The sequence below is a fragment of the Papaver somniferum genome, chromosome 9 (genome assembly GCF_003573695.1).
Source record: "Papaver somniferum cultivar HN1 chromosome 9, ASM357369v1, whole genome shotgun sequence".
Lineage (NCBI taxonomy): Eukaryota > Viridiplantae > Streptophyta > Magnoliopsida > Ranunculales > Papaveraceae > Papaver > Papaver somniferum.
Window position 1 is genome coordinate 138,407,171 of NC_039366.1, and position 22,226 is coordinate 138,429,396.

Here is a 22,226-nt window from a genome sequence, read left to right on the forward strand (position 1 = left end):
ATGATGCTGGGTAGTAGTACACTATATATGAAAATCTGGTTATATCTCACTACTTCCTTAGGCAGAATGTGAACATGAGAAATCTGGTTATATCTCACTACTTCCTTAGGCAGAACGTGGACATGAGAAAATAAGTAAACCAATTTTCAGGTTAATTAGCCTGGCGTTTTTAGGGGCCATCCCAAAGGATTTAGGGGCCATCAATTTATACCCATCCAAAGACTCTAGTTAAGGGGTACCTTATATGATATTGAAGTTACATAAATGCCCTTCTGGTAAAACTGTATAAAAACCAAATCAAAAACAATTCTACTCATTTCAACTCTTCTTCTTCCAGTTTCATATTATCTTCCGATTGTGGAAGAAAAAAAAAATTTCCTCGTTCAACCGAAACATCGCCGCGAATCGTAAAATCAAAACATCGTCGATTCGATTATAAAACAATGGATAAGAGAAATGAAACCCACAGACCTAGAACCAAAAATGTTGCTCGGGGTATCGATCCAAACATTGGAATTTTAGCAAGAAATAAATAAATTCTTGCTGCAAATGAAGAAGAACGCGAAGAACAAGTACCCGACAATGTAGTCGGTGGTGGCGATTCGAGGCTCAAACACTTCGTCAACTTCAAATGGCCCCAATTAGGTAAGAATCTATCATTTTTGGGGTTTTTCGCTTTAATTCGTCGAATCGAGAAAAAAAAATTTCTAGGGTTTCGGTTATTATCCAGATTCGGACGATATGCATGCTAATTTACTTCCGAATGTAGTCGTGTTCTTCATTTTTCAAGAACATCGACAGTATTCGGGAGAAAGATTTGATGATTATCTGCCGAATATTGGTGGCCATATCTTCCTGGATACAAACTGCTAATAATCGGTAGTTTAATGAATTTTTGGCTACCGAATATATTTAAGTAGACACAAAGTATTCGGAAGAACACTCACTACCGAATGTATATATTGAAAAAATCTCAAAATTTATGATATAGGAAAAATCCCATTTTGGGGCCAGTATTTATTCGGAAGACAATATAATGTTTTATACCTCCGATTGTGTAGGATAAAATTTTAGAGTTTCTGAACTCCAGTTGATGAATATTCGGTTGTAAACGTGTTTAGTTATATTCCGATTGTTTTCATTCGGAAAAAATATGTGTCTTCTTACTTCCGATTTGTACATTCGGGTTATAGAGGTGCACTTTTTCTTCCGATTGTGTAGGATGAAAATTTACAGCTTCCGAACTCCAATTGATGTATATTCGGTTGCAAATATGTTAGTTAGCTTCCGATTGTTTTGTATTCGGGAACAATATGTGTCTTCTTACGTCCGAATGTGTACATTCGGGTTATATTTCCATACTTTGTCTTCGATTGTATAGTTTGTAATATTGTTCCTTTCTTTATTGTTTAGACAAAGTCGAGAAGGGAGGAAGAAAGTGACAGCTAGTGCTAGGAGGGAAAGGAGTGCCAAAGATAATCAGGTGCTCAACAAGCGAACAAGACCAAAGCAGTCAACAAGGAGTGCAACCAACTGTGAACAACAAGGCAGTGAACAAGGGGTGCGACCAAGTGTTGAACAAGCCGCTCAACAAAGTGCAGGACCAAGTGTTGAACCAGTTGATCCAGTGGCAAGAGTAGAAGAAGAAGGACAACCAGTGGTACCCAAAAAGCCAAAAAAGGAAAAGATGTTGTAAGGAAGGATATTGCTAAGAAAGCATCACATCTTGTCCCTCAGCACTTGAAGAAGAAGGGTATTCCAGCAGGCACAATCCTTGGACTACCAGCGGATGGAGGAAAATTGCTATTTGGATACAAAGACTCATGGGCCAGAGAAATATATGAAACCGAGGTAATAAAATTACTATTTTTATTAATGTATTGTCTATGTGTTATATCGTAAACTTGTATTAAGGATTTTTTTAGTACTTTAATATGATCATCAAGATGCGGTCCGTCTCTCAAACTCAACCTACCGCCGCACCAACAAAAATGCTTGCGTGGCCTTTATCGGTGAATGTGAAAGGTTCAAGACAATTGTTGCCAACTCGGGGTTAGCTAATGCCGCCGATAATTCATTGTTGGAACATGATCGTGTGGCCATATCGGCGTTCCGGAGAAATGTATCCTGAGACCGATACTTTCCATATGCCGTTTTGGGGAGATGACGATCACCCCGGATGATGTTGTGCAGATCTTAACCTTCCCGACCAAGGCACAGCTGTGAAGTTTAACTACACAAAGCAGTTAAGTTGGGCACAACTTTATTCTCTAACTAACAAGTGCTTAGGTTGGGATGAAGAGACAACAACAAGAGTTTAGGAGGCATGCAGTTATAGAACAAGACAGATCAACATTACAGCTTTGATGAATATGTTCGAGGCACCTTGGAGAAGGAAAAGAATGGAACGTTAACTGATGAGCAAGTGAACCACGCTGCCACTGCATATCTCCTGTGTATTGGGATGTGTCATATTCCCCAATACTTCTGGCAACCGGATCGACGCCAACCTTATACAACTTTTGGATCCTCTCCATGAAGTCGGTGACTATTCTTGGGGCACGGCATGCCTAGCATTCTTGATGGAAGAGTTGAGAAAGGCTTCGAGGCTAGGAACCTGCCAAGTTGCCGGGAACGTGGCTCTATTGCAGGTTTTTTTTTAACTCTATAACTCACTCTATAGTTATTCGTAGACAATACATATGATGCATATTCATAACTCCAAAGGACGCATATTCGGTAGGAATTGATCCATCTTTTTTGAATGTTGTTATTCGGTGGCTAGGTACTCTTTTTTTTCCGATTATTATAATCGGAAATATTTTTTGATATTAGAACCGAATATACAGGCCAGAAAACTATAGGTTACTGAACTCCAAATGACGCATATTCGGTAGGAATTGATCCATCTTATTTTCCGAATGTTTTATTCGGTGGCTAGGTACTTAGTTTTTTTTCCGATTATATAATCGGAAATATTTTTTGATATTAGAACCGAATATACAGGCCAGAAAAACTAGAGGTTACTGAACTCCAAAGACGCATATTCGGTAGGAATGATCCATCTTATTTTCCGAATGTTTGTTATTCGGTGGCTAGGTACTTAGTTTTATTTCCGATTATATATAATCGGAAATATTTTTTGATATTACTACGAATACAGGCCAGAAAAACTATAGGTTACTGAACTCCAAATGACGCATATTCGGTAGGAAATGATCCATATCTATTTCCGAATGTTGGTATTCGGTATAGGTACTCAGTTTTGTTTCCGATTATATATATCGGAAATTATGTTTGGAAATTACTACCGAATATACACAATCTATTTACTAAAACTTGGTTTCTTATGTATATAGGCATGGATCTATGACCACTTCCCTATCCTGAAGTTGGCCGGAGAGAACCCGGGGTGGTGCAAAGGTACTCCTAGAGGAACAAAGTATATATTTGAAGACAACCGTTCTAGGACAAAGAGCAGCAGTTGATTCGCATGAGGGAGATTTTGGACCAATTGAAGGCCTCGGACGTATGCTTTGATCCATACAAGGAAGATCGAGCCAGTGGGCATATAAATGTTCGGTCGGACTTGTCCCTTTATTTTGGACCATTGTGGCACCCCACAGGATATGTGATGTATAACCCCTCTAGGGTGATGCGACAACACGGGTATATACAACAACAACCTCTGGAGAAAATGGGGGATTACTACAAATTGGAGTTGGAGTTGTGCTCTTCTAGTGGTGATAATCTCACGATTGTTCACACAGGCCCACCTACTGTTCTTGATAACTGGGATAAGAGGAATGACTTCATTATCGACACTGGTAGACGAACCACCGAGGTGATGAAAATTCTCCAGACTATATGAGTTGGTATAACAAGGTATCACATCCTTTGGTTATCCGTGAAATCAAATCCAACACTACTGCGGCGGGTTCAAGTTATAATTGTATCATCAAAGACAAACCAGCTGGTTATGATAGACTGGTGCGTGTTCTTATATTTTTGTTCATTTTATATTATTCCTATAAATCTTAGGTAATTACCGTTTGATGTTATGTCATTACGTATAAAAAACAGGTGAATAGGTTCAAGCGTGTTTCCAAAATGTTAACTGCATGCTGAAGAGCGGAGATCCCATGCCAGCTGAGAAGATCAAAGAGGCTAGAGATCTAGTTGATAATATGGATAACGAAGATTATGCTGCCCAGTTTGGGGAGAAAGTCACGAAGAGGCATCAGCCCAAGGTGGCAGTATCAAAGACGGGTAAAAGAACTCGAGCTTCATCGAGCGCTGAAGCTGCTCCAACTGAAGGTGCTCAAACCCGTGGTCGTGCAGGACTGGGAGGTAGTCACGGTCGTAAAGTAAAGAAGAGCAGATAAATGACAATGATTTTTGTTGTACATTCGGAAATTTGTTTGGGTAACTAAGTTAGACAAGTTCAAATGACAATGATTTGTGTGGTATATTCGGAAGTTTTGGTAACTAATTTAACTTCCGATTATTTCAAAGACAAAATTTGAAAAGTATAAGTTTTTCCAAATTCTGATTTTTGGGCCATCGTACATTCGGAACTTTATAAAAAACCTATCCTCCGAATATCACAAGTTCAAAACAAACCACGCCATGGCTCCAGGTGGTTCCAAGGGCCAATATTGAAGGTTAGACATCCCATATTCGGAAGTTTTGGTAACTAATTTAACTTCCGATTATTTCAAAGACAAAATTTGAAAAGTATAAGTTTTTCCAAATTCTGATTTTTGGGCCATCGTACATTCGGAACTTTAAAAAAACCTATCCTCCGAATATCACAAGTTCAAAACAAACCACGCCATGGCTCCAGGTGGTTCCAAGGGCCAATATTGAAGGTTAGACATCCCATATTCGGAAGTTTTGGTAACTAATTTAACTTCCGATTATTTCAAAGACAAAATTTGAAAAGTATAAGTTTTTCCAAATTCTGATTTTTGGGCCATCGTACATTCGGAACTTTATAAAAAACCTATCCTCCGAATATCACAAGTTCAAAACAAACCACGCCATGGCTCCAGGTGGTTCCAAGGGCCAATATTGAAGGTTAGACATCCCATATTCGGAAGTTTTGGTAACTAATTTAACTCCGATTATTTCAAAGACAAAATTTGAAAAGTATAAGTTTTTCCAAATTCTGATTTTTGGGCCATCGTACATTCGGAACTTTATAAAAAAATCCTCCGAATATCACAAGTTCAAAACAAACCACGCCATGGCTCCAGGTGGTTCCAAGGGCCAATATTGAAGGTTAGACATCCCATATTCGGAAGTTTTGGTAACTAATTTAACTTCCGATTATTTCAAAGACAAAATTTGAAAAGTATAAGTTTTTCCAAATTCTGATTTTTGGGCCATCGTACATTCGGAACTTATAAAAAACCTATCCTCCGAATATCACAAGTTCAAAACAAACCACGCCATGGCTCCAGGTGGTTCCAAGGGCCAATATTGAAGGTTAGACATCCCATATTCGGAAGTTTTGGTAACTAATTTAACTTCCGATTATTTCAAAGACAAAATTTGAAAAGTATAAGTTTTTCCAAATTCTGATTTTTGGGCCATCGTACATTCGGAACTTTATAAAAAACCTATCCTCCGAATATACAAGTTCAAAACAAACCACGCCATGGCTCCAGGTGGTTCCAAGGGCCAATATTGAAGGTTAGACATCCCATATTCGGAAGTTTTGGTAACTAATTTAACTTCCGATTATTTCAAAGACAAAATTTGAAAAGTATAAGTTTTTCCAAATTCTGATTTTTGGGCCATCGTACATTCGGAACTTTATAAAAAACCTATCCTCCGAATATACAAGTTCAAAAAAAACTGTTTCCTGGAACCAAACAACACCATAATCGGAAAGAAAGTTGACTCATAAATAACCGAATATTACAATCGGTAGGTTGTTTAACAAAATAATCTACCGATTTCGTATAATCGGCTAGTTTTTATATTAATAATACTCCGATTACATCCATTACATAAAGTTCAAACGGCCTTAACCTTACAATTTCGTCAAAAGCACCTAAATCCATACTCCTAATTGACCATAAAAGTATTAAAACAGATCATAACTTCCAGTGACCATAGAAATTGTCCCTCTTGATTTTGTAGCATCCTTCATGTTCAAATCGTTTCCCGTAGAGGTCCACATACCGGCGATCCGCAAGATTTCTCTGAAATTACGAATGAGTAACAAGTTAGTACTAACTTTTGTTAATGTGAATTGGAGTTACAGAGATACTTACTCGTTTTTCATACGTCCACCAAGGAAAAGCGTTCCTAACAAACCGTTCCTCATCTTCAAGTTTGTCAATCTCCTTATCTAGCGCATTCTTTCTCATCTTAATGTCATTGGATGATCTTCGAATTCGATTACCATCTAAGGCCTCAAATACCATTAAGATACGGTTCCATATCTGCTCTTCGGATTCCGATTTGTGGAGCTTGTGAACACGATCATGAGTAGTTACCACAACCCACGCTCTATAAATAGCACAATCTTCTTCTTCGGCAAAAGCAATATCCATGTTTTTTGTTATGAAAATTAAAACTGAAGAGAGGAAAGAGTTTGGTGCAATTGGGGTGATAGATATGAGTTTCTTTATATAGGTTTAGGGTCCAACGGCTCTTTTTGTTTTTCCCAAAAACTCCAACGGCTAATTTGACGAAAGTTGAATGTGGAGAAACCAATAATCGGTAGGTATTGGATTTAGCATATCTACCGATTATGGTAGCTTTCAAAATTTGAATTTGCGGCAACTTATAATCGGTAGGTTTTGTAATATATTTAACTCTCGATTAATGCTGAATCCAAAACACGAACCAAGAAATACTGCACCTCGTATAATCGGAAGTATGGGAACGATTTTGGCTTCTGATTGCATTCGGAGGGTAACAATGTTATCATATCCTCCGAATATATAAGGGTAATTTCGCCATTACGAATTACGCGAGATAAGGGCTGGCTACATTTTCCCTTTGGGTGACCTTTTTTGTTTTATTGTTGGCCCCTAAATCCTTTTGAGTGGCCCTTAAAAACGCCAGGTTAATTAGCAGTACGTCCTAACTTATCTTGTAGTCTTAACTTTAACCTAATGGTGTTGACTGGAATAGAAATATATCAAAGGAGGTCTGTATTACTGTCAACCCAAAAAAAAAACATAAGTTTTGGCGATAATTTTTATATTTTAAGCATCGGTTTAGTGATTATTATTTTTTATTATTTTTGTTTGTGGAAGACGAATGTTTATTAAAATATCTTGATCATTGAATCCTAGTTATTTCACACTGATTATTCAGTCATCATCTCCTTTGGCAATGAGCATCGAGAAAATAAATATATTTTTCCTTTTGAATCTTTCGGTCGGGTACGCAATTTTTTTTATACTTTGGCAAGAGTAACTTAAGGATAAAGATCTCATAGGATAGATTAGGAAGTGACAGTGGGCTCAAAACTCATCCCCAACCAAAAAAAGGAACAAAGAGTATGAGGCTAGTCATGATCATTCTAAGCATTACGCCTCATAAACCACGTGTGGAGAGGCTACTTGGTTGCTTATGGAGATCGAATGGATTCTATCTTCCCCCGTGTGTGTAAATCCACGGCCCAAACATAAGCACCGACTAGCAGTTCAAGATTCCGAGCAAAATGTGGTTTAACAAGCTCCAGCCGTATCTCTAAGCATTACGTCTCATAAACCATGTATATGCGAAAAAGGAAACAAAAGCCACAAACAAGGAGATATATCCCAAAATTGCCTAAGTTCCTAGTGTGAACAATTCAAGCATCCCAACTTGAATGCCCACCCATCCCAACTTCAGCAGGCGAGGACAACAACTGGAGTGCAGCAAGACCCGTAGGAACACCCTTCACTTTCTTCTTGTTGACAGGGAATGTAACCAAAGCTTCACCAACTGATTTTTTGGCTCGAATAGTCTCCTCCTCAGTTTTACGTTCTTCAGGATCTCTGCTGCTTGAAGTAATAAGATCCATAAATGAAGTTTCTCCATCATCGATCATGTCAACGGTGTTTTCTTTTACCTTCTTTGAGTTTTTCCTCTTCAATCGGTCTTCTGCTTCAATTTCTCCCTTGTTGCTGCTGGAGATATCTTTCGCTGGGAGCTTGTTTACTTTCGACTTTTTCTTCTTTAATTCATCCTTTTCCATGTTAGTATCCTTCTCGTTAATGAATGGATCATCTTCTTCTTCACTGAAGATGCGTTTTTTGGATGTTTTCTCATTTCTAGGGACCTCTCTTTGTTCTTCATTCAAGTCCTTTAAGTCACTAGCTTTACTGGGAGAAGAATTGTCAACTACTGAACTCTTGACATCTTTCTTGGAATTCCTCTCATTAGCTTTACTTCTCTCAATAGGTCTGCTGTTGTATATCTGCAAGTTGGGTACCAATTTTTTCACCTACAGTATTACGAGAAAGTCAGAGGAGAAATTAACACCAACCATGTGCCAGAACCCAGCAGGCCTAAAACCGAGGATGTAATAATACTAAGAACGGCAATAGGAGTATAACCACCTTTTTAGCTAATGTGTCATTTTCAGCAATAGGATTCCCCTGTAAATTCAGATTTTTCAGACAGTTGAATGATGAGAGTGCCTGTTGTTTGAGAGCACACAAAGATGTAAATAAACACCCTATCATATGTAGTCATAAAAAAAAACAAGAAGAAGTGTCTGACCTTCAAGGCTGACCAATTTGAGATGGAGTTGTTTCCAAGGTCTAGGTTTTGGAGCCTTGTATTAAGGGCCAACTCAGATGGTACAATCTAAATTGTAGACATGAAGGATGAGAAAAGTAAGTTAGAGGACCAGACATCAATTCTATCAAAGAAAACCAGAAAGGGCACCAAGTAAACATGTATGAATATGTATATATATGTGAAAGTACCAAGTAAACAAGGGTAAACAAAAGCAAATCTAACATAACGAGATGAAACTTTTACTGGTGCAAAAGCATAAATAGCTGTGGAAACAACAGATACCGTGATTTCATTGTGAGCAAGCCGGACCTCCTTCAAATCTGCTAGAGACTTGAATGATGACCCGATGTTTTCAAGTTGACAATGGGAAAGCGATAGCTGAACAAGACATTTAACAAGTGCTTTAATACACATTAAGACTAATAGTTTAGATGGAAAACCAAGTATATCACGCAATCCTGCTTACTTTTGTTATCGCCTTTGCCTTGACCAAAGAGTCACCAATCTTGCGAATAGGATTCCTTGAAAGAACTGCATAGAAAGACAATAACAGGAGACTATCAATAAAATCACATTGAACATTGAAGCTCAAACGTTTAGTGCGATACTGCTACTTTGTGGGAAGGAACCACTTCTAAACCATTGATAGGTATTGCAGACAAATCATGTGAAATTTCAAACCAGGGCTTCCTTTGATGTGTATGCCTGTTAGTATACCCATGAGTGGCTTGTTTTGATGACGACCCAATGGTAACAATAGCATCAGTCTTTGTGGCCGGATATTATAGTATGTCTATTAGGCATTAATCTTTTGGGGCTGATCTGACACTAATATCTGAAAGAGACATCTAAGCACCAGCCTGACTAGAATAGCATGAAAACCTTTCTTAGATCGATCTCAACAGTGTCTTCGCAATGGTTTTGTACACTTTGCAACTACTATTGATCCCAAGTCTCAGGGACCGAATAACATCAAACAGTGTTGGTTAGCGATGTAACAAATTTTGACTTAATGATATCTACTTCAAATCAAAATTCTTCACATACAAAGATATATCTATATGCATAAAATTACAACTATAAATAAAGTAAAAAACCTTGACATACACTTTACAAATTTATCTGAACAAAGGGACTCACTATATAAAAAAGAAAAAGTACGATTCATACCCAGAGTGTTCAATTCCTTTTGATCAAGCTTGCAAATGGTGGATATCTCATTGTCTGCAAATTACCGATAAAAAAAATGAATTTGATGCTACATTTTATATGATTTTATCAAACTCAACGTTTCAACAAGGCCGAGAAAATGAAACATACCATTCAAGATTAGTGCCCTCACACTAATGAGATGGGTGACCTCAGTCATTGATTTTAGCTTATTTTTGCCAGCATTTAGCACCTAGATTGATACAGAACACATTAAAAGGTTGTAAACAGATTCGAAACTAAAAAATCACATAGTGATAAGAGTCTATTTTTTGTTACTACTCACTTGAAGCTTAGACAGACGTTCAATCCCTTTCAAGCTTTCTAGTTTATTTTGTACAACGGATAACCATTTCAAATTGATACATGAACTTAACCCCTGAAGTAATATCCAAGCAAAAGTCAATCGAATATCATGAAAATAATTATATATACACAGTATTGAGAAATTATGAAGAAGAAAACTGAAACCTCTAATGAAGAAAGATTGTTAAATGCAAGGTCAAGTCTCTCCAGGTTTTTGAATTCACTCAAGCAAGAAACCTGAAAATTAGGGTTTCATTCAAGTAATTGTTAAAACAGCAGAATAGTTAAAAGAAGAGTATTGAAATAAATATTTCTTAGGTATCAAAAACCAAAAAAAAAACTCACATCTGTTAAAGCTTTCTGAGTGAGTACAAGAGAAGTAATGGATGAAGGATCTTTATTTTGGTTTTCTTCTACTATTTTCTTAGAGTTTAATCGAGTCATGGTGATTTTTGATTTTCTGCTGAGAAATCCTAGAAATTGTTAACGTTTCTCTGGCGCCGAAAGAAGAAAGGGATTTCAGTATCAGAAGGGTTTTTGCAAGGGTTGCGAGTCCGAGCTTACCTTCAAGAGTTTTGCGTCTTTTGTTTTTGACCGTTGGATTTCCTCACTTCACAAAGTTGCCTCAACTCTTAACGAAGCTGGGGGGTCCGTTGGGAACGGTGTCATTCTAGGGGTAATTGTGAACTTTGTTGTTTATCTGGGCTCAACTACTTTTTTTTTTTTACTCGGACAATAAAATAAAATAAAAAACGAAATTGTACAGGGGCTAGGCCTTACTAGCGCATAACCGTGAGGCTATCACCAGAAGACCTATTTGAAACGAAAATAAACCTCTCCTGATCATTCCACAGAGAGAACGAAACCTGGCCAACCCGGCCTACCCTCATAAAATTCAAAAATATCTTCGGCCAACAAGCATGCTTGTTTGGCCAAAGCATCAGCTGAAAAATTAACTTCTCTATAGCTATGAACATATCGAATATTGGAATAGAAATTCTTTGCCATTCTCCAACGCTGCATTAGTTGCCAAGGCAACTTTCCTTTCTGAAAAGCGTGGATGCAACTCATCGAATCAGACCGAACACAAAGGTTTTTAACGCCCCATCTTTTGGCTAGCATCGCTCCATAAATAATAGCACACACTTCCGCATAAAAATTAGTCTGCCAACCAAGACCAACACTAAGAACGCCAAGCACTGCCGAGTTGGAATCACAGAAAGTAACACCACAACCAGCTTGGCCTGGGTTGCCAAGAGAAACGCCAAGCACTGCCGACAATTAGACCAAGTATATTTCTTCCCAATAGAATCAGCTTCAACCAAGCCATTGTCGGAAATCAAACTACCAAACTCATTCATATAGATTTCTTTTATCGGCCTACCACCTTTCTTCTCATCCAAGCGTAAAACGCAATTAAAATCTCCTGACACCAACCAAGGAAAGATATAAAACCCATCCCTTATTGCCGCCAAAGTCTTCTCCTTTCCACCGGATCCCAAGAAGCATGAACTGCCGTGAAAAATCACCAGAAAAGTTCAAAGTGATAGCGTGCTTTGAAGAAGATAAAACATCAGGCTTGGCTAGAGAATTTCTCCACAAGACCCAAATGTTACCCTTCTCCCCAGCAACCTCATTAGTAATAACATCCTCACAAAAATCAATCAGTCTTAACTTCCTAACAAAACGCGTAGTGCAAAAAACCTGCGGCTCTGCAATACAAATTATGTCAGGACAATGCAAGTGATATAGCTCTTCCAGCTTGGCCCTTGCACCATCTTTAGCCAAGCCTTGAGCATTCCAATAAAAGACCCGCATTAAGAAACTCTATTCTTCGGAGGGCTTGCCGAACCCCTATTTGAATTTCTTCCTCCACGAGTAGTAATTTGGCTAACAATTGGCACAACGACTGGCCTTTTTTTATTACCCTTAGGATCCTTCTTATTTTTGGGTTTAGACTGATCTTTCAAAGCATTCAATTCTAAAATACGTTTTTTATCATATACTGTATTAGAAGTGCTTGTAGATTGCAAAGTACCTTGCATATTATCCATAATAATAGTCTCCATTTCCTCATCTTGTTCCTCGGTGCCAGTATCAAACATATTGGAAGTCTCAAGAGGCTCCAAAGTGTTAGTTGGTGCATTCCTTCTAGTTGTTTTAGCAGGTGGGCTAAAACCGTCACCTCCAATTTGTTCCAAAATATACGTAGCAGGTGGATCACCAGTTGCAATCACCTCAAAGTTTGGCACAGTAGTACCCTGTGTGGCATGCGTGGCAATGGCAGGTTGAGTGGCATCCTGCGTGGCATCCAGCGTGGCAGGTAAATCAGCATGAAGACTCTGCACAGATACTACATCAACTTGTGCTCAATCTTTACAGGCCAAATACTTCCCATATGGAGATGTATTCAATCACAAGAATATTAGTAATGACACCTGGTCTTGGAGAAGTATCAACAGTGAGTTAACCTTCATCAAAAGATATAGTTGTTGGTCACTTGGGAATAGTCATAAGATACAAATCTGGAAACACAGATGGACCCCTGAGCTTGATGGTCCACCTACTCACAATAATGGAGTTATTGATCATCTCAACTATAGTTATGTCCATCAGTTATTTTCTCACAACACAGGTAGCTGGAATCATCATCTCATCTTATATATATTTGATACGCCTACAACAAATCTTATTCTTAATATCTCCATTCATCATCAGCAAGCAGATAAACTCATCTGGACTTTAGAGAAAAATGGCAATTTCTCAGTGAATTCCGCATACATAAAGATGTTTGAAGAGAAGAACTCAAACAACTCAGTAGGACAAAGAATGCAAGCTATTTTCAAAAGACTGTGGAAGCTTCCAATCTTACCAAGAATAAATCAATTCTTGTGGAAATGTATACGAGATATTCTACCTACAAGAGACAAACTTTTCTTCTTATCTCAGCCAGAAGATAAACATTGTCCTTTCTGTGAATATTATGAAGAAACTGCCACCCACTGTATTCTGGAATGTGATACAGCAAGGAGAGTTTGGTTTGTCACTTTGGGAGTTCACCTGCCAGCTGATATTATCTTGAGAGATTGGATTTGCCAGTTACTAGAAAGTATTTCAAATAATCAGATGCAGTTAGTGGATGTATGCAGAATAAGCATTGTGGCCTGGTGCATATGGAATGAGAGATGTGACAAAGTTTTCAAGATGAAGAATACTTCTCTTGACATGATTATTCATCGTTGCAGAAAAGAACTTTCTGAACTAGACAATGCTCCTCAATCTATAAGAACGAGGCATAGACTTGATCGCTCTAATATTCATTGGTCTTCCCCCATTAGGGGTACCCTTAAAATTAACTGTGATGGCTCTTTTTTGCATTCAAATAATACTGGAGGTATTGGCTTAACTATTCGTGATTTTGCAGGTACTCACCGAGGTTCAAAGTGCATCTATCTAGCTAATGCATCGAGCCCGGAGCAAGCTGAATGTAGAGGCTTGTGGGAAGCAGTTCTTTGGGCGAAAGACTTAAACATGGAGAAGGTGGAATTTGAACTGGACTCAAAAATAGTAGTTGATGCAGTAAACAAGGATTTCTTCAGTATAGACTGGAGAATTTGCAAATGATTATATCACATGGGAATGTTTCAAACACCAAAAGAGAGAAATATGAACTTACTGAACTTCTACTCAGGGTAGGTTGGCGAACATAATTTGCAAACTATATATATCAGAAATTCAGAAATACAGGAAGTTTGGTGAATCGTTTCGCAAACCACAAGTTCAGTTGGAAACATTTCACGAACCTGGTTGGCGAACCATGGTGAACTAGATTTTATATATTGGATTAATTGGCTAGCAGATGGTGAAATCAGTTCACGAACTGTGGTCAACTGAGTTCCGGAGTCTAGTAGGGTCGGCGAAATCGGTCCACGAACCGTAGCATCATAACTCGTGAACAATCCTTATGGATAGCGAACCGTTGTACTAACTGTCCCGACAATGTTTAGTAGATGCTCAAAGACTTATTATTTTAATATGCTTAGCATTGCTAAAACTCTATTAAACACTTTTAAGACTTCATTGATTTATTAAACACTTATGTTTTTGAATCATGATTAATTTCTTAGGTGTTTAAATGAATATCAAGTAGCTTTTAGTTCTTTCTCTAACTTGCCGTACCGAATAGTCATTATACACGGTTCAGTAATCGCTCCTATGTGTATAGTCTTCTATTGTATTTTGAAGACCTATTTAGTTTGCTTGATTCTTAAGTTATCTTAGATTGAATTCTAAGCTAACCATGGTATTTGAAAACTATAAATAAAGCATCTTTGTCAACTGGGAAAATCAATCCTTGATATATGTCCTATTTGATTCTAGAGTCGCCTTTAGTGACATTTTAGGTCTGCGACTAAAAAGATTTCTCTTGGGGATTCGTGAAGCCAGATCCAACTATATCTGCCTTGATAGTTCTTGTCCTGATCTTGATTTTCTATTATCGAGGATTTCGTAGTCTCTTTCAGGCAAGATAAATAGTAATCATAAAGTTCTCTTCATCTCATACTTTGTGATTCCTCAAGATAGATATCTAAAGATTGATCTTAGTTGATCTTTCGACGATTGTTCTTGAGAGTTGGTTAATAATCTAGGATGTTCTTCGGGAGTCGTAAGTTCCGGATTTGTGAGGTTTGTTAGCTTGCTATTGCAAACAGATTTCCACACATTTATCTTTGATCTAAACGAAAATCAAATAGACTTATCTGTTAGAGGCATATTTGTATCAAAAGTCTTCACTTCAGCTGAAGAAACTCTTATGCTATAAAGGACGTTAGATAAGGGAATCAAGTACGTAGAACCTTGCGAGGTCCAAGATACGAAAGGAGCGCGCATGTAACTGAATCGCTTGGAGGGTGGAATCGGTCTCAACTATATTCTAGTCCGAAGTTTGTTAGTAGACTAGTGTCTGCAACGTCTTAATACAATATGGTGTTCAATCTGGACGAGGTCCCGAGGCTTTTCTGCTATTGCGGTTTATTCGTTAACAAAATTTCTGGTGACTTGTGTTTTTCCTTTTTCACATTATATTGTTTATCTTTATAAATTGATTTACACAGGTTTGTACATATTCAATCTAAGTAGATAAGTTCGCTTAATTGTGATCGATTGCGAGATTAGTTTCTCGTAGAATTCGTATCTTTAAAGATAGATAACAAGTTTAATCACTTGGCAGAATTTCGATTGAATTATTTGGATACGACAAGATTGATCTTGGATATTGATTTTTGAGATTGTCCAAGTACCCTACTGTTGATGGTGGTTTTTAGTTCAGGGTTAAAATTATAAAACCTCACATTTAATGTGTCGTCACTCTGCAAAGAAACAAAGCCATGTAAAGTGATGAGTGTTCAACCTCTCCACTGGCGTATTTATTGAGCAACTCAATATGTTCACATGAAATTTATCCAGACCGATGCATGTAAGCAACAATCCTCCATGGATTAGTAGGTGCAAAGTCCTACCCAAAATCAGAAAGCAAAGAATAAAGGAGCCGCGGAAAAGGAGCAACAATGAAAGGAAGCGTGGCCATGCCATACGCCAGCCGGTTCCACTTGGCCACGCCCCATGCTACCCAACCGGCCCTTACTCTTTGTCGACCAATCAGGTCGCTTTAAACCTTCCACACTCCCATGAGTTGCGGCTGGTCCCATACTTGCCGGCCCTATTCCCCATCGACCAATCAGGTCGCATCAAACCTACCACACGCACCAGAAGTGTATCCACACTCGTTCTTGGCCGCCCCCTCTTTTTATTGACCAATCAGGTTGCTCTAAACCTGCCACAATATTTAAAAAGGTGGAATTGCGTCAAGTGGTCACCATGTCAAATTGGCTTCCCAAAGATTGTACAAACAACTGGGAACGTTTGGTAAACAATTTTAGTATGATCTACATGCCAAAAGTTTCGTATGGATGTCTAGCATAACAAACTCAAAATTCAAATCAATCGGAGTAACGAGCTAAAAGATACAACATAAAAGGCGAGCTAGGTCATGGCTGAAAACTGACAGAATCCCTCATGAATTCTGGCTGAGTTTCACTGTCGGGCTGCTTTCACCTCCTAAATGATCTCAAAACCTACATATTGTCGCGTGGGGAGATAGGAAATTCTTTTCTGAGAAGAATGGAGTGGCGGACCGTCAAAATTCGAGTTCGTACGAGAATTCTACAACGATTTTAGTGAAGGTCCCACATCTGAATTTTCTGATTACGAAATTTCACGAGTTAACGCAAATTTATGTGAATCATCTCAGCCATCCAACTTGGCAAGCCAACTTAAATGGTTTATATTTAATTTTAGCCAATCATCTCGGCCATCCACGACCACATGCCGCATGTCTTATGCGCTAATTAGGGTTTCATCATGCCAAACCCTAATTTAGGCAAAGTTGCTACACCAACCGAGCCAAAACAATGTTCCACGGGGCATTGAGATTGATGTGGCCACTGAAACTGATATTGCCATACCACATTTGATTCTAACACCAATGTGCCAAAATTTAGTGGCCATGGCTGTTAGAGCATAGCTCGGTCAACCTCGCATGCGTTGCTATCTCAAGCATGTTTGTCAATGTTAGTGATCAAAACTATAAGTCTTGATTTCTAGCCTACATAGCTAAGTCTCGGACTAGGATAGAAAAGTGTAGTTGAGCTCAAGGACTTCATGGTGATTCATAATACAACGACGAAGATCTATACAAGGAACCGTGGAACTTCATTAACAAAAAGGTATGTGGAGACTTGAACTTATCTATCACTCAAAAGTCTATCTCTTCTATATCCTATTTCTTATGAGACAAAAGTCGTATGCCATATAGACTAGATCATACACATTTGACATTTCGAGCTGAGCATTCATTGTTTTTCTTTTATCTCGAAATCGTGTGTTGGTAAAGCGTTTCTCTTTGATCAAGTTTATCTTCACCTAATGACGAAAGTCATGAAAAGTTTCAATCCCTTTGAGAATTGCTCTGACGTGAATCGGTATGTGAATAACGGCTACATAGCGTCCTCTGAGAATGTCTCAAGATTGAAATGAGAGTTCAGATTACATAACCATGTATTCCTTGAACCGAAGTTTTCGAACTTTGTTGATCAAGAGAAATCGGGAGGATTGTGGAATTGGCTTGCCAAGTCCGCAAACTGTCGGAAACTATCGACCGAGAATTTCTTCTGGATTTTCCAAAACTCGTTTGTGTGCTAAGTCCGCGAACTCAGTCCGCGAACTGGCGGAAGTTCTCTTTCCAAGAATTTCTGCTGAGTTTGGAAAACTCAATCGATTAACTTAAGTCCGCGAACTTGTTTGTGAACTTAAGAGGTTATGATCTAAAGATGTGCTGTGAACATGAAACATTAAATTACTAAGGAATGCTTTATGCAAACCGTGGCTATAATGTTCATGAGCCGATTCAATCGAATCGAATCATCTTTGTTTCAATTGTGTCTTGTGTAGTTCCATAAGATCTCATAGCAATTGAATAACTCTTTAACTAGTTCATTTGAGTCAATTGAACTAGTTATGGTGAAGAAGAACAAGGTTAATATGAAATGATCATATGGTTAACCTTTTGGGTTACTATGTTGAACCAACATACACGATGGTTTTCACGAACCCAGTAAATGTCTACCCAAGTGTATGTGACAAGCTAAGTTTTCGATCTAACGATTGAGAAATATTAGCTTGAATCTAAATCAGGTTTTCATCTAACGGTGAATAAAAATTTCTTTGTAACTAAGGAAAAACCCTGATTTGAAGGCTATATAAAGGAGACATCTAGCATTGTGCAAAACTAATCCCCACACGTCTGTGTGCTACTAGTGCGTCCGCTAGAGTCGATCTCCATTAACCTTTGTTTTTCTTCTCTAAAATCAGGTTAACAACTTAAAGACTTCATTGGGATTGTGAAGCCAGACCAATAATACTTTATCGTAGTTGTGTGATCTGATCTTGCATCTTATATCGTACGAGTACAATCAATTGATTGGCTTGAGATCGTGAGAGTTCTCCGATAGGCAAGATAAAGAAGTCACAAACATCTTCGTCTCATTGTTTGTGATTCCTCGACAATCCTCTTGTGTAGTCAGGAAGGATTGTAGAGAGGTGATAAACACATTTATGTGTCTAATATGTCTCAATTGTACGTATTGTTAGTGCTTGATTTTGTATTTATTTTGTTATTTTATGTCTTTGTAGGTATTTATAGAGAAATAAGCTCTTGCGGCGAAATTGGCTCGAAAAGTGGTGTTTTACACCCCCAGGATAAAGTACTAAAGGCACCCCAGAAAAAAGTTGGAAAAACCCCAGAAAAATTACTAAAGGCACCCCATGGGAATGTGTTATTCGGACTCCAGCAACGGATAAGGGGCGACCACTGGATAAGGGGTGTCCTTCTTCTAAAATTCAAATTTCATTTTGGCGGGAAAATTTCCTTCTTCACTGGCAAATTTTTGATCGAAGTTTTGAACGTGTTCTAGGGAGATTCAATGGCTGATTTTTGGTAGGAAGTTGTGATATGGCCTAGCAAACATGTTGTGGGCTTTTGGTTCGATCAGAATTAGCTAGAATTGGATAGGAAGTCCACGAGTTGCAAACAGGGAAAACACGTACAAGGATAAGATATCCACGGGTTCTGGAAGAATTTGTACGTGTTCTGATGATGTGTAATGACTTGAACGACTTGTTGGAGCGTGACAAAGATAAACAGGGATAGTTTTCACGTAATTGACAGCTGCAGATACGTGATCGAGATAAAAAAAAGGAAAATAAAATATATCGTTTACTGCCGAGTAATGGGAGAATATTTGGAGTGATTGAGCAAGATTTTATGAGGCTGTTGAGTATAAAAAGGATTCTCGAGAGTCATAGAAGGGGATGGAGAGTTAGGGGTGAGAACAGAGTATAGAAATTAGAGTTGCAGAGAGTTGTTGCTGCTGCCATTAGAGAAGAACACGAAGAACAATAGACTGCAAGTAGCAGTCGTTTTCTAGTGTCTTAAAACTGTTTCGTTTTCTTCCAGAAAAAGACCGTTGCTTCTGCGACTGTTTTGTGCTATAATTTTGTAACAACTTCTTTGAAACATTTGTAACACCCGTAGACCATTGCAAATCTTTGTTTTATCTTATTTCTCCAATAAAAACACCATTTGAGCTATGAGTTATCTTTTTGAGTGTGTTTTCACCATGTGGAGCTAGAACCCATCACTGGGACGACGGAGGAAGCTGTATTTCATCCTTGGGGTAATTTAATAAATTCCTTATTTACTTTTTGCATATATTTTAAATGATTTATGATTTCTATTCATCATTTGTTATCTTGTTAGATAGTGTATGCTTAGTCTTAGATGCTTTAGATACACTATGCTTGTAATTTACAATTGATGTTTTATGAAATCTACTTTGGCAAAGAATAGAGTTATTGTTTCTTTTGCTTTGAGCTATAAATGTCTAGGATTAATTTATGAACCCCATGAACATGAAAACCAGTGGAATCCCGAGTCCCGGTCTCTCTTCATCCTGTGACAAATTTTGTATATATATTTTTCCTTATTTTCTTTATTAAATCTTAAAACAAATTTTCAACAAATCTGAGTGAACGAATCATCTTACTACAACATCGTTGAAAAATACCATCAATTTTTGGCGCCGCCGACGCGGATTTGTTTTTAGTTTTTTTTTATTTGTTCCTTTTTACGCCTTTTGGTATTTCTTGTTTGCTTTCAGATTTGGAACTGAGCTAAAGAAAAGGGGAGAAAGTGCTGAAAACAAAAGCGAATCCAAAGAAAAAAAAGAAGGAGGAATCCAAAAGGAGTGAAGAAGAAATTTTTTGTATATGGATATTCTATTTTATTTTTATTTATTTATTTATTTATTTTTTTTAGAAACTGTAATTAAGGTTTTTATTTTTGTAATCTTTTATTTTTGGACATTTTTTTTTAATTTTCAGACATTGTACTTTGGGACCTTTTTTTTAAACCCTACGGAAGGGTAGTTTTAAATATAAACTGTGTGCAGAGAAGGACGACGATTACGATATCGTCTCGGCCCCTCGGGTTCGTACACTGACATTGGAGTCGGTGGCCCGAGTCGACTTCAACGGTTCATCCCCCGTTTGGAACGGGGGTAAGAATTCTAAACACCCGCGAATCCCCTGTCAGTGGGTTTACTGGATGATTTTGTATGCCTATATGTTGAGGACCTGAAATCGGATTTAATTTTCTAGTAAAGTACAAGGCCTGGCCAAATCAAGATAAGGACTCGGATTTCATCACCGTTTTCTTCTTGCCCGCTTTAGGAACACATAACCTACGCGGACCTAGGCCTTAAAATTTGGACTAGAACGGGACCGATAGGGTAACGAGCTTAATAGGAAAGTCATTCGAAAAATATTGGTTACTCTTTTAAGCATACTTCAAAGTTCATGATGGTTTCTGTGAGTTGAATGCGTGACTGCGCTGCCTTGTAATGCGGTAAGGCCTTGGGTATCAAAGCTCCACACAGCTTCCCTCGCCTCTATTCAACTTACTTTGACTCGGATTGATTCCATAGGGGTTTGCTCAAATTGTAACGAGTTCCCTTTCGAAGGATTAGAAGCTGGTCTAGAAACAATCTAAGTGGAGCCATCATGCTTTTTGTTTGCTAGATAAAATAGGCTTGTTGTGGTCGAGTCAACCTTCTTTGTGTTTGTTTAGAATTCCCTTGCAGTTAGGATGTCGAACTGGTATTATAATAACCAATACAATGAGTATCCGACTGAGCAGCTTGGACATTATCCTTTTTATGACCATAGTGTGAATAGTGATTGGGAACGCGAAACTTTTGAAGGTTATGGTCCATACTATTGTGAGCCCAATTACTATCCACATACCCACAGGTCATACGAGCAAAACAACCCTTCTATTTCTCTAGAAGAGTCTCTCAAGAGTTTCAATGAGTCAGCACGGAAGTTATTTATGAAAGATACTTATAATATTCTTCTCCCAGAAGAGTCCGTAGAGCGGTCAACTAAGATATCTCTAGAAGATACCCTCAAGCAATTTACTGAGAATACAAATAGGATTGTGGAAAAACTTGCTCAGGATAGTCTTAATTTCCAGTGTAGTTTTCCCAATACCACCCTCGAAAATAAGGATAGTTTTTATTCACATAATCAAGATGACGAGGTTAGAATTGGTAACACTACTTGTTTTGATAAGGTTCGATCATTTTCATGTTATTATAGTGATGATTATGATGAGGATAGTATTGATGAAAAACATGAATTATGTAGGCACAGTGATCAGGAATTTGTTACTCAGATTGAGCTTTATAATGATAGTGTTGTTTCTAATACAAACCCAAATAATTTTAATAATTATTCACCTATTCAAAAGGATGTGGATTTGACTAGAGATACCACCGTTTTAGACGGTGTAGTTCATGATCCTTTATCCTGCAGTATGTTGGATAATCCATTATTTGATGTGCCTATCAGTGAATCGGAGGAGGTAACTATGATTAAAATATTAGTTGATGAGCCTTTATATGAAACTTTATCTGATAATCCTTTATATGATTGTGGTGATGGTTTAAAGGAAAGAGTTTACCCTGAGAATACTGTTTTAGAATCTAGCGATTTAGAAACACTAGTCTTAGAAGATGATAAACTCGTAGAAATGAGTGAGGATGAACCCAACTTAGAAGAATCTATTGACCATTTCCAGGAATCTGATGACCTAGAAATTAGGGAAGTTGTGACTAGTCTTTCTAGAGACACAGAAAACTCTAAGTTTGGGGGTGATTATCATTCTCCGTGTGCTTTAACTCTTAGAAAGTACCCTCCTGTAGGACTTGACATTGTGCCTCAACCATCTTACAAGATTATCTTCATACACGTTTTCCCGAACCTAATGATGTCCAGAAAGA

General features: G+C 38.0%; 1 protein-coding gene across 2 annotated transcripts; it reads right to left on the reverse strand.

Annotated features, from left to right (window-relative positions):
• Positions 1 to 7,676: 7,676 nt before the first annotated feature.
• Positions 7,677 to 10,853, reverse strand: LOC113308607 (protein phosphatase 1 regulatory subunit 7-like). 2 transcript variants are annotated; one of them, XM_026557068.1, is made up of 10 exons: positions 10,615 to 10,853; positions 10,435 to 10,506; positions 10,250 to 10,342; positions 10,075 to 10,156; positions 9,925 to 9,978; positions 9,221 to 9,285; positions 9,037 to 9,132; positions 8,734 to 8,820; positions 8,571 to 8,609; positions 7,677 to 8,455 (listed from the first exon to the last, which is right to left on the reverse strand). In XM_026557068.1, the coding sequence occupies exons 1-10, from the start codon at positions 10,711 to 10,713 to the stop codon at positions 7,820 to 7,822; spliced, it is 1,323 nt and encodes a 440-aa protein (XP_026412853.1). In that variant the 5' UTR covers positions 10,714 to 10,853; the 3' UTR covers positions 7,677 to 7,819. The 2 variants fall into 2 exon arrangements, with proteins under 2 accessions (XP_026412853.1, XP_026412852.1); XM_026557067.1 differs by having other exon boundaries at positions 8,571 to 8,651.
• Between the last annotated feature and the right edge of the window lie 11,373 nt (positions 10,854 to 22,226).